General features: G+C 43.8%; 1 protein-coding gene across 1 annotated transcript in view; it reads right to left on the bottom strand.

The window, feature by feature from the left end:
• Positions 1-13574, bottom strand: part of stk32c (serine/threonine kinase 32C) — a gene marked incomplete at its 3' end in the record, with an annotated part of 55685 nt that continues 42111 nt past the window's right edge. The window contains exons 4-12 of the mRNA XM_083694522.1: positions 9066-9239; positions 6099-6136; positions 5424-5513; positions 5189-5292; positions 4875-4991; positions 4207-4332; positions 3709-3837; positions 2409-2476; positions 1-223 (exon numbers count right to left, since the gene is read on the bottom strand). Of these exons, the coding sequence (XP_083550648.1) occupies positions 1-223; positions 2409-2476; positions 3709-3837; positions 4207-4332; positions 4875-4991; positions 5189-5292; positions 5424-5513; positions 6099-6136; positions 9066-9239 (1069 nt within the window). The remainder of the gene's footprint in view (positions 224-2408; positions 2477-3708; positions 3838-4206; positions 4333-4874; positions 4992-5188; positions 5293-5423; positions 5514-6098; positions 6137-9065; positions 9240-13574) is intronic.

Raw genomic sequence — 13574 nt, 5'->3', positions numbered from 1 at the left:
CTAGCAGCTGCCGGGAGAGGAGCAGACAGAGCCACACATGCTGAGTTTGGAGGATGACTCGGGTTCGGGCTCATCGTCGTCTTCTGTACCCCCCTCTGCCTCCCCGTCGCCATCCCCGTCGCCATCCCCATCGCCATCCCCGTCGCCATCGTCACCCCCCGCCTCGGCGACACCTTCACACTCACCTCCCTCTGAGGCACCTTCCTCCTGACTTTTTTTCAACCTGCCACACAGACAAACAATGCAGACACAGAAACACACGCACGCGCGCACCGCACGCACACGTACACACACGCACACAAAATCACATTTGTGGTGGGAATACACTGAGGTAGTCTAAGGCTATGATACATATGTCCAGAAATTATGCCAGAGTGTAAAAATAGAACTAGAACCCCATTAATTACAGCAATAAGGAAACTCCATTTGCCATTCAGGAAGGTTTCCAAATCATGCTGCAATCGCAGACACTGGTAAATAATAAATGAGGTAATAATTTAGAGCAGTGCTGAACCAATATTCTCTCCCTCTGGATAGCAGAGCAGTCCCATATTCCATGAAATATGAGCTTAAGCTGCTTTACCAATGATGAGTGTACATTCTATATAATCATTCTGTATAATCACAACAAAATGTCTACATTATAGGATAATAAAACTGCTAGAGTAGGACTATAAAAGCCTTCATTTAATCTAGAATTTACATACTCAAGCGAAGAGGGAGTATAGTGTCTCTCTGCTGGAGGTTAAATTGGATGAGGATGCAGTCAATAACAGCAGGGATATTTATTTACCATATTACTACTATTTACTATGATCTGCAAACACTCCCAAAACCACTATCATTATGATCAAGAAATACTAAACAACAGTTATGAAATGGACAGATTGCATTCTGAAATCACTGTGTAAAGGCTAATTATTTTCACAGTGAATGTCATGTAAATATTGGGACAGTGAAAATATTTTTCTTCTTTTGGCTCTACACTCTAAAAGTTTGGATGTGAAATAAAACAATTACTATGAGGTTAAAATATAGATTCTCCGTTTTTATTTGAGGGTATTTTATTTTATTTATTTATTTTTAGAAATTACAACACTTTTTATACATAGTCCCCCTATTTCAGGGCACCAACACTATTGGTATAGATTAATATAATATGTCCAAATTATGCACTCATGTTTAGTATTTGGTCACCAATCCTTTGCATGCAATAAGTGCCTGAAGTCTACGACCAATTGACCTTACCTGTACTGCAGCCATCTTCAGTTCTTGTTTGTTTTTAGGTATTTTTGCCATAGGTCTCTTCAGAAATGCATGTAAAATTGGATTTCAATCTGGAGATTGACTTGGCCAGTCAAGAACTTTCCACCTTTTGGCCCTGAAAAACTCTCTAGTTGCTATGGCAGTATAGGGCAAGATGGCTATATGTAACAAATGGGAATCCATAAGACCACGACCGTCACTTTGGGGAGAGCTGCAGGGTCGTGTGATTGGCACCCAGCAAAAATACCCCAAACTTCTTAGAGTTCTCTTAAACCTGACACTAATGTTGTTCCATCATTAGCCTGCTATGTTGTTTTGGTTGTCGCTAAGAACATATTTGACCAGATCATTGCACAGCGTCGGCAAACTGACACCACGGATCGAGAAAATATGACTTTACATGCTAACGATAGATCGGTAGCATTACGAGCTAACTAGCACCCGCTGTTGTCTTGCTGTATGATGAAACGCCGTCCAAGTTTTCAGCAGACAAGATGTTTCTGTACACTTCAGAATTCATTCTGCTGCTGCCATCAGCAGTTACATCAGCAATGAAGACAAGTTCCAGTGGCAGCCATACATGTCCAAGCCATAATACCATCATATTTCACAGAAGAGGTGGTATATTGTGGATCTTGGACAGTTCCTTTTTTTCTCCATACTTTATTGCAAGTGTTTGCAATCACTCTGGTACATGTTCATACTGTGTGTCTCTTCTGTCCACAAGACCTTTTTCCACAACTCTGCAGGCTCTTTTAGGTACTGTTTAGCAAACATGAACCTAGCCATCCTGATCTTGTGGCTAACTAGAGTGTAGCTGCTGTAGCTCTGCTGGTGAAGTCTTCTGCGGATGGTAGTGACTGACACATCAATGACAATGACCAACAGAAACACCTGTCAAGCTAATTGTTCCAATACTTTTGGTGCCATGAAATAGGGGGAATATGTATAAAAAGTGTTGTCATTTCTAAATGGTGAAACCAATATGTACCCAAATACCCTCAAATAAAAGCTGAGAACCTATACTTTAATCTCATAGTAATTATTATTAAAAAATAATAATATGATAGAGCTGTCTATGGGTAACATCATCATGCTTTTATTTGTCTCTCAGTGTAACAGTGTTAGGTCAGGGCTCTTACTTCTCGCGGTTGAAGATCATGAACTCTTGCTGCACGACTTCAAGGCAATCCTGTAGATAGTCATTCTCCTGAGGGGCAGTGGAGAGAATAGCCATCATCATCACGTCAGGTCACACCCACAAGGGAGAACATCTCACCTCATTCAATCAACACTGAGACCTGAAAGACTAAACATACCCCTCTGTTCCCTCCCTCCCCCTTTTTAAATCACAGCCATGATTTGTTTGTGTTCTTTCCTCAAATTGGATGTTTTGCGTGGGACGAAAATAGAACCTCATATTTCCGAAAGCACTTGGGGGCATGACAACAGTACTGAAGGCTTCATAATTTAATCATCTAGGTAATAACCCAGCCCCCCTCTCACAGCAGAAGACTGCTCAGGCCTGGAGGAGGATACAGTACTAGCTATGGTTAGAGATACAACAGCTTTACGGCTTATAGCACAGAGATCAGTCTTGATGACACTGAAGGTCAACTTTCATAACCTGGAGATCATAATGAGAGGGTTCACTGATAAATAACTGGCCTAGCTCATAAATATGGAGTGGCATTCTAAAATCAACGGTAAATAATGTCGCTATCACAGACAATAGGTGGATTTGACAAGGGACTCATACAAGCCAAATAACCTTAAAGAAAGATGATATTTAGAGAGCGGGGGTGGAAATGTCAACTGAAGAACAGTGTACACTGTACAGGGGCACCCTTGCCCTCTGTGTGCAAAACAATACACTAGACAGGCCAATACGTCTAGAGCACCACAGCTGGGGTCAAATCCATTTCACAAAGTTGGAATCATAAAGTGCCATTTGTTTTCAAAGATTTTTTCATCCTTTAATGGGAATTTCAAATGAATTTCATCCAGTAGTCTCTTATCTTTCCCATTCATTGCTTTTGTGACATGGGAAGCGAGCATGTCGCCAACTGGGTAAGACTTTCCATGAGCTGGGAGGGCATCAGCCAATTGGATCAATGCTGGTGGTCTTCTTCTTCAATAGGTTTATCTATAGGTTGTAAATTAATTTCAGGTGCATGGCGTGATGCTTTTAAATGACTGAAGTGAGACACTTGAGCTGTGTTGATACTACGTGAGCGAACACTCAAGCACAGAAGGTGGCAGTGAATCATCGACATTGGATTTGTGCCCGCTGAAAACACAGAAGATGAAAGAGAAAATTGACATGGCGCTCCATATTTAAATCACAGTTAATTTAGGGAAGTACTCCCTCTAGTTTTTAATTTATGGTATTCACATGGTAGTAGTGAGTAATTGAAGAATGCTGGGGTGCAGCACACTCACAGACTGGGAATCCTTGCTGTTGTCCCGAGACCTGTTTTTGGCAAGTCTCTTCTTCTTCTTATGGAGAGGACGAGACTCCAGTATCATCTCCTCCAGTTCAAAGGTGGGGTCGCAATGCAGACGGCCCTTCTGTGGAACCAATAGATACACACACACGCACGCACACACAAATGTGCGCACACACACACACACACACACACACACACACACACACACACCCACACACACACACACACACACACACACACACACCAACTCTTACTATGATGGCCACACAGCATGGTGGTGTGAAGAAAATCAATATGGCCATGCATAATTTATTATTGACTACAATATATGCTCCAAGTATAGCAGAGCAGAAATTGTACATTTTACAGAATGGAAAACCTGTGAGGTGTGAGAGGGTCAACTGTATGTGACTAGAAATTAATTGGTCATGGTTGTGCAAATAGGTAAGTAAGTGTTGGTGTTTGTCTGTTGGTTAAGGTCCGTACTCACATTAGGAACAAAGCCTGCCTCCATCTTCTTTTCATACACGGCGTCCCAGTTGACGTCAGAGAGGTAGGGCGCCGTCTGCATGTGAGACAGGCTGGAGAAGCGGTGCTCTGGGTTCACCGTCAGCAGCTGAGACACACGCGCACACAAACACACACACACAAACCCATTTGACATGTATCAATAGTGTCGTGTCTGCAATAGACAGCTTTTTCGGTTATCCCCCTAGGACAGCTTAACGTGCACCTATAAAAAATGATGGGGATGTAGTTCTGTTGTCATGGAAACCATGTTTCTTTCACAATTTATGATGCCGACTCATTTTTCCCGGAGGGCTGGTAAGGTCTGTCTCCGTGGAGTTCAGATTTGGTAATCGATCAGCAGCAGAGCGGAAGAGACTGATGCCAGAGCTCCTACCACACACACACACACACACACACACACCACACACCACACACCACACACCACACACACACACAGAATAGTCCCTCAGACTCCATCGGTCTCTCCTCTGCTCCTCTCTCTTTTTCTCTCTCTCCCACTCTCTTCCCCTCTCGCCTTAGTCCAGTTGCCCTCTACCAACGTCTGATCCCCTCAAATCACTCTGAGCCAAGGCCCTCTCCTTCCCCCAGTAGCCCCATCATCCCATCTGTGCTCTGCCTGCGACTCACCTTCCTCATGAGGGAAACCAGGTCTTTTGGCCAGGCTGGGCTGTACTGCACACTGACCGTGCTGAAGAGCTGCATCAGAGACTCCACCGAGTTACTGGCATGGATGTCATAGGGCCTCTGGACAGGAGAGAGATAGGGAGAGTCAGAGAGAGAGTGAAAGAGAGAGGGATAGAGATGGAGAGTTAGAGAGACAGATATAGAGATAGAGACAGATAAAGATAGAGAGACGGACAGAGATGAATGTCCTGACATAGATGAAGCTAAAAAAAACAAATGTTATATACCAACTCCACTTCCCATAATTCATGCCTCACCCATCCACGCAGCACCTCAAAGACCGTCACACCTAGTGACCACCAGTCCACCTCAAAAGCGTAGCCAGTCCCTCCGCTCACGAAGGACTGGAAGATTTCTGGAGCTGCGAGTAGACAGGCCACACAGCATAATACATGTACTGTACACAGTTTTATGATAAGCTCTGTAAGGACTACCAGGTGTGGGAGTCTTACACATAGAATTAGAATGAGAATAATGATTGCATGGTTTTACCCATATAGGGCTTGGTCCCAGCTAAGGCCGTGGCCCTCTCTCCATTCTTGATTATCGTAGCAATGTTGAAGTCTGTCAAGTGGCAATGACCTGCATGGAAGATACAACACAACTCTTCAATAAAGGGTTTAGTATACATATCTACTGCATGTATTACACAGACAACCATGGTGCCTCTCTGACCAACACCTACTGTATGTAATATGAAACTTTAAAAAAAATGAAGAAAACAAAAAAGCATAGTTATTTTAAACATTATTCAGTTTGTCAAGAAATAAAACCCTCTACTAACATGAGGTAGAGTCTGCTTGAGCATCATGAAACCTGTCTGTACTGAAGTCCTTGTACAGTATATCCTTGCTTCTCCGTTTGTGTCTATGTATGTGTGTGTGTTTGTGTCTCTGTGCGTGTGTTTGTGTTTCTGTGTGTGTCTGTGTGATGATGGGATGGCAGACACACATTCTGGCTCTTCCAGATGAATGCTGACTGTTACCGTGGTGATACTTAGCAGCCTGCAGGATCATAGCTGTGAGTCCAATTCACGTTTGACATGCTCTCCCTCTGACTCACGCATACACGAACGCACGCACGCACAGGCAGGAACACTAATGGTGAAACATATCACACACATTTAAATTTGTACGGGATAAAGACATTCCACAGATGAGGCATCACCTTGTTCATCCAACAGGATATTGTCTGGTTTGACATCCCTGTGAGAGAGAAAGAGAGAGAGAAAGATATTACCATAAGAATATACCAAAAATACAATTGTGTCCATAATCAAATATAACACTGCCACAGAGACAGAGAGAGTGTGTGTGTGTGTGTGTGTGTGTGTGTTACGTGTATGCCAGCGCTGCGCATCCTACACTTCAGCACTGGCCAGGCATATCAGGAAACATGGCAATTCCATCCAGATCCCCAGGAGGGTCTCACAGGTTTCTCCACACATGCTTATTGCGTGGAGAGCACCCATGCAGTGGGGCCTCACACAAACAACAACACCTTGATGTTTACAGTTAGCACAGCCCCCTCCAAGCTCTCCACAGCCAATTAACAGAGCCCACACAGCCTATTTAATTATGCAGCCAGTCACCGAGTGTGAGTAACACATTTAATCCCTAGGCTCATATACAGCAGCACTACGCTAACACAAGAAGCCTGTGCTCTCTGAGGCTATGCTACACTAACACAAGAAGTCTGTGCTCTCTGAGGCTATGCTACGCTAACACAAGAAGCCTGTGCTCTCTGAGGCTATGCTACGCTAACACAAGAAGCCTGTGCTCTCTGAGGCTATGCTACGCTAACACAAGAAGCCTGTGCTCTCTGAGGCTATGCTACGCTAACATATGATGCCAAACCTTTCTATGGCTATGCTACACCAAGAAACCCAGGTTAACTGGTGCATTTCTCTAGAAATTTCATGTAAATGCATTCATCGTCCCTAGCAGGTAATCCAATATGAAAGCTTCTACACTACAACCGTCAATCGCCTCAATGGTCATACAAATGCATGAGTATTTCACTTTGAACACTTTTTTTTTTTTGATAGGTATAGGAATTGCAAATCCCAGAGGGATATGACATGTCAAATCGATTTCCAATGCTGGAGACTCCAGCAGGCAGCAGAGGACTGACAAGTGCAAGGTAACACTTAAAGGTGTCCATTGTGTAGTGAAAGTGAAATCCATTTCCTGCACTATGGACATTTGTCTCTCCAGCGCAGATGAAGTAGAGAGGGGGCCACATTCTTCTTCTTCTTCTCTCCGACTAATTTTACCTCCTAGGGCATTGCCGCAGCAGACTGTTGCTAGGAGACACTTCTTCCCCAGTTGGTGCAACAATATAATTGTATAGTATTCTCCTGTCAAAAATCCACAGTGTGGAACCAAATTGTAGAGCAGAAGACGGCCACAGATACCCAGGGATTGGATTACGGCTCTGTGAGCAGACACAATGGTGTCAGAGGAGAGCAGTGGATGACTGCTGGCTCTCCCACACCAAGGAACAGCTGGGGCATAACTCACTGAATCTTTCCAATTGACCTCATTGGCTATTTAGATCATGGTGGGGTGCACATTAATCAGGCTGACATGGAGATACAAATGAATTAACTATTGAATTAAGAAAGGATAAGTGTGTGATAACCTAGTTGTTTTGGTGTGATTGTGTTGGGTGTGTGGTACACATGCGAGCGCACACACACACACACACACACACACACACACACACACACACACACACACACACACACACACACACACACACACACACACACACACACACACACACACACACACACACAGCAATACGAAGAAAAAAATGCTTTTGGAATAAGGTTAGAACATTTTGAGGCCATCTGTTAGTCAGTGTTCTACAGGGACCTACTGTAGCACTGTAATTCACAGCAATGACGCTTAGTTACTGTGCTGAGCAGTGCTCAGCATATTACAACAAAAGCTCTGGATCGCAAGTCATCCCATGCTGAGGAAGATTGATGGTTACAATTACAGTAACACAGATATGAGGCCTATCTTTAGCTAGGCAAAAAAAACACATGAAAGGGGAATGCCCAGGTGCTCAATACATTTTCAGCAAACCAAAACGTTCTTGGCACAGACGCAGCCCTGTTTGTTCTTTTGAGAGTGAGAAGAATAAAAACCCAATTTGATAGCAAGCCCACAAACCACTAAGACTACATTTACAGTACTGATGGACAGGGACTGGGGCGGTCTGTCTGTGTCTGTGGAGCAGAGAGAAGTGCTTGGTGGGCTTGGAAGCTAGGAGCTGACACCCTGGATAGGGAGAGGTCAGGGGAGGTCAACAGCCAACAGCCGCAGGTCAAATGTTAGCTGACCAGTAGATATAGTACAAATATTGCACATTTTTCAAGAGGGTTTGGTCAATTAGTTTAATGTGACAGGCTGCTGAGATTAATATTCAACTTAGAATGGACACACTGACAACAACAGCATGATATACTGTCCCCATCCCCCAAAATAAATAATACATAGCAAGGTGACTTTACAACAAGGACACAGATACATTCCTTTTAGTATTCATTTAAGTGCAAGCCCCACAAAAAACAAATCATTGTATTCATAAGTCATTCAAACAACATTACTGCCAAATGGAAAAGTTAACACTTATTTCCGTGCTGCTCAGGCAGTAAAGGCCTGTACTACAAACAGCACATGACCTTGAGCTGATATCATCAGCATCATGCTGTCCTAAACCTGTGGATGATGCATAGCGGTGGATAGGCATCATCCACAAGTCTTTGCTATCTGTAATGTAACTCACACCTGTGGATGATGTTTCTCTAATGTAACTCACACCTGTGGATGATGTTTCTCTAATGTAACTCACACCTGTGGATGATGTCTTTCTAATGTAACTCACACCTGTGGATGATGTTTCTCTAATGTAACTTACACCTGTGGATGATGTTTCTCTAATGTAACTTACACCTGTGGATGATGTTTCTCTAATGTAACTCACACCTGTGGATGATGTCTTTCTAATGTAACTCACACCTGTGGATGATGTTTATCTGTAATGTAACTCACATCTGTGGATAATGTTTCTCTAATGTAACTCATACCGGTGGATGATGTTTATCTGTAATGTAACTCGTACCTGTGGATGATGTGCTGGCTCTGCAGATAGTCCAATGCCAGGGTCATCTCACACAGGTAGAGTTTGACGGCATCCTCGTTGAACTGGACGCTCTGCTGCAGGTGGTAGCGCAGGTCTCCTCCCAGCAATAGGTCCACCACCATGAACATGTCCTCCTCGTCCTGGAAGGAGTACCTGGGGCAGGGAGCAGAGGTCAAAGGGCTCAGTCACCTCCTTATGAGCCAGGCAGACACACTCATATCATCTACAGTACATGAGCATGAGACACAGACACACAGACTGACAGACAGACAGATACAAGACAACATGTTGACCCATATTGTTGGATCCTGTATATACATACGCCCCCCCGCAACACAACAATGTAGCATATCTTAATGAAGACAGGCATTATTCATCTGTGTGTGTGTGTTTGTGTTTTTATGTGTTTCTGAATGCACAGGTCTGTGTACACCCACTGGCTTGTAAACTCTAAACAAGCACAGTTGGAGTGTTTTCTTTACACTGATCATTATCTTAATGAGCTGTCATTTGTCTGAGTGAATGCAGAGGGTGATTGCCAAATTAAAGCTAGAAAGGAGCCAGTCCTTGATTGATGTCTCTTAATTCAAGGAGGCTGGCAGACGGCTAAGGATTCTTGTCTTTCAGGCTTGCTAATCATGCATCAAATTAAAACACGTCCAGATAATGATCTGGGTGGGATTTGTTACACTCCACTCCACAATCTCCCCACAAACCTTGACTAAACCTCAAGACTTCTAGTACAGCCACACACTACTAGTGTTCATATAATAACAAGCAACACATCCAACACAAAACATAACAAACCTTTCAAAAAAACAAATCATTTCACATTTATCTTCCCATACAGCAAGGCTCTCAATTTGCAAAGGATAGAATAATCAACTGTGATTTCTTCTCAAATTCAGGTTAATAGCCCTCTTACTGCAGATATTTCGTTCTTTGTTTTACCATTAAAGCCTTGTATTGCAGTATTATATGCTGGGAAAGTAAGCATCCTAGTAAGCCTTTCCCACCCTCAATCTCCATAGCAACAGAGTACTGTAAGTACTGTAGGGCCACTGTTAGCGAGATGCTAGTTGTTTCAATTGGTTAGATTTGAACCTCACATAATTAAGCGGTACAACACTGACATTAAGATTTCCGATTTTACCATCAATGCGTATGCATGATGTTATTGAATCTTGCAACAAGTTTTCAAGCAACGCAGGACTGGTCCCGGATACAAGGGCAGGACAAGGATTTTTTAGGGAAGTAATGATTTTCCTTTCCGAGTGTATTATTTATTTTTCAGCTCAGCAGATTACCTCATTCTAGTTCTGTATCTTCAGGCTTTAGCCTCTCTCACTCAGGGGGCATTTTGATTGGCCCTCTCTGGGTGCAATTTCCTGCTCTCTCTATAAGCAAGAAATGGGGCGCCATGTTCGGAGTGAGTACAAAATAATCCTATCTCACCAAGACATCAGTTCTGCTGAGCTGAATGCCATTCACAGCAGTATCTGGTCTCATGTCAAAACACGCAGATCAATTGATGAAATGGTCAGATCTTTAGAAAAGATTATTGCCGCAATGAATACACAATCTCATACCGCTGTAAGGAAGAAAAAGGATAGACAGAGGTATAGTATTTCTGTCTGAGGTGTTGGATTACAAGCAGCTCTAATACATCACTACAGTGTAGCAGGTGTCCAGGTTAAACAATGCATTATTTGACTATAGCTGTGATGTGTTCACTATACGGTTACTGCAACTTTGTGTTTGCAGCATCTATCTATCTATCTAGGTAGAGTAAAGCCCTTCACAGTTTGACACGTAAGGATCACGCCAAGATCACGTCATCTCCTTCACATCAAGGGCAAATGGATGCAGTTGGACAGCCTGGTGATGACATCTGTTCTATGTGACAGATTGGATCGAAAATCCACTGCCATCAGACCAAGCTAACAACCCTAACCTGGGCATGACGTTGGGCCCCACTCCAAATGCAGAGGATCAACAGATGGTCAGGTCGAGACTGTTCTTTGTGGTCTATAGGTCCCTGATTGTCACCTTCTTATCACCTCCTTGTCACCATCTGATCCCGGGTATCCAGTTGATAGAGAAGGTGGGTTTCTGTGGCAGCCAGTGTGATCTCAGTGTTGAGATGAGCCCTGAGCCGTGGGTGAGATGGGAGCAGCTCTGTCTCTCTCTCTCTCTCTCTCTCGCTGACACTTTCCACATCCCTTTTTCCTCAGTGACAGGTAAATGTCAGACGTGTGTTGACATAAGAGGTGTATGAAAGTTTGGAGACTGACAGCGTCATCACCTTCACACTGAACACCAAGGACAGGGAGAGAGAGCTTGCTGTTTCTAAGAGATACACTATGTGTCTCTGTCTCTACAGATCCCAGTTGAGGGAATTCAGAGCACACACAAAATCTGTCTGACATCTTAAAGAGTAAGAAATCATTCTCTAGTCAAGGAGGGGCTAAGAAGTGGAGAAGACAAATGGATGAGACAAATGCATGTTAGTGAAAGAGGAGAATGCTAATGTGGGGTCAGAGGTCGGACATAAATTAAGCTTCTCTGACTCTGTCCTTTTATCCTTCATCTCATGGGCAGATACAACAGTTTAAGTTGGTTTAAGAGATGCAACGGGTCAAAGATCTGTACATTGAAAAGGACCAGGCTGAGGCTTGTTGTGACAATGCCAGTGAGAGCCCATGTGGAACGGCCAGGTCTGGGCTGAGCTGGGACAGCAGAGAGGAAGGCTACCAGTCTGGAGAGAGTCCGAGAAGCAGGCTGAAATAATCAGGCCATGATGACAAATGAGCCTAGGGATGCAGAGAGGAGGAGAGAGGGGGAAAGAGAGAGAGAGAGAGACTGGGCTCTGAATCTGGTCTGTAACATTACTGTGGCCTACATACAGTAGACTTGATAGAGACAGCTTGGGTCAGGCTGGCCGAGTGACTCGATCACAAGACACGCCTGGCCCCTCTGAGGATTCCTCTAACAATGCAGTGAGTGAGCTCTGCCTCTCGCCCCATGGTCTCTGCGGCTGGTCCCCTAAACACACCCCACCTCCACTGGCCTTGTTTCACAAGGTGTACTTCTGAGGGACGTCCTACAGAAACTTCTATGGCGGAAGGTGGTTCAGAAAGTTACAAAGTTCTGTGTCCACTACGGAATAATTCAGCAGAAAATAAAAAACAAAAAAACTACAGTCTGAGGATATATACAACAATCTGTGGGTAATGATTTTCAACTGAACCAATACTCCCACAAAGGAAGCTCAAGCTCATTATGGCCTTTGAGTTGAGGGTAAAGCCCCTCTGCCTCCTATGGCCTTGTTCCGCCATTCAGACCAGGAATCAATATTCCTAATGGACACATCCATCCTCATCACTACACTCTCTCTCTATCTCTGATGGAGGGGATGGACAGGAAGAAGGGCATGCTTGGCAGCTCCCGGTCCACTGATGACTCCTCTTTAAAAGAGTTCCATATTCTCAAGCCGTAGCTCACAGACAGCAAACATCACATCACAGCGCTAACTCGTCCACTCCTCTCCTCCTGCTTCATTTATCCACATTGCTGCTGGGCCTTTCATTTGGTCAGGTTTCATAGTCTCATCTTCTCCAGCGAGAATTGGTTTCGGTGTTCGAGAGTGATTTGTTGTGATGTAACGCTTAAGGCGAAACCATGCCCTGATAATGATCTCAACACTGAACCGTGCAAGGATCAATTTCACTGCTACACCCTAATGCTTGAAAATCACAGCAACTGTATGTAACACTACATCTGAGCAGAGTAATGTGACCTCTCCAATTTAGGAATACTGATTGATCTGGGGGAGAGGGAGAGGCATCAACACATACTGTATGCTGTAAAGGCTTAGAGGATTTTAGTTGGTTTTATTTCATGCTACAGCTGATATTAAATTTTTTCCCAAGGTAATCCATTTCTGTATATCCCTCTCCTACACATCGTATCTTGAGCAAGTGAATGGTCACAGCAATTACTGTGTGCTGCAGACTTGACATCCTCCAGGCTTAAACAGTCTTTTCCTCGTGATGGGATGGAGTGCCTGCCTTTACAGGTTTCCTCTAATGAATTTCCTCTGAAGCAACGGATGGAGCCTCTTCAAAGAAATAGAATTCAGGACATCCAAAATAAAGCATACCTAGGCTTCAAAATAGAGAGAGAGGAAAAACCCCACAAAGCCTCTTAGACTGTGCATCTCGGGTGTTTTGACAAACTAATCAATGCCCAAATCCCTTCTTAACGTCGTCTTTTACTCCCCTCTTCTCTACTTCTCGCTCCGTCTCCTCCTGATTTCAGGAATCATTACTTTCTCTGACAGCTTTTTCTCCACCTCTCTCTCTGGTGTTGTATCAATGAAACAACTCCTACAAAGCTTAATCAAAGCTGTCGTTCTCGTGAGTTGCATCCTCTGATGTTTACATTGGGGAATATAGGCAGTTCCCAGAATTCCCTGCTGGTTTATCT

This window comes from Argentina silus (genome assembly GCF_951799395.1).
Source record: "Argentina silus genome assembly, chromosome: X".
Classification (NCBI taxonomy): Eukaryota; Metazoa; Chordata; class Actinopteri; order Argentiniformes; family Argentinidae; genus Argentina; species Argentina silus.
This window is presented reverse-complemented; position numbering and strand designations above follow the sequence as displayed.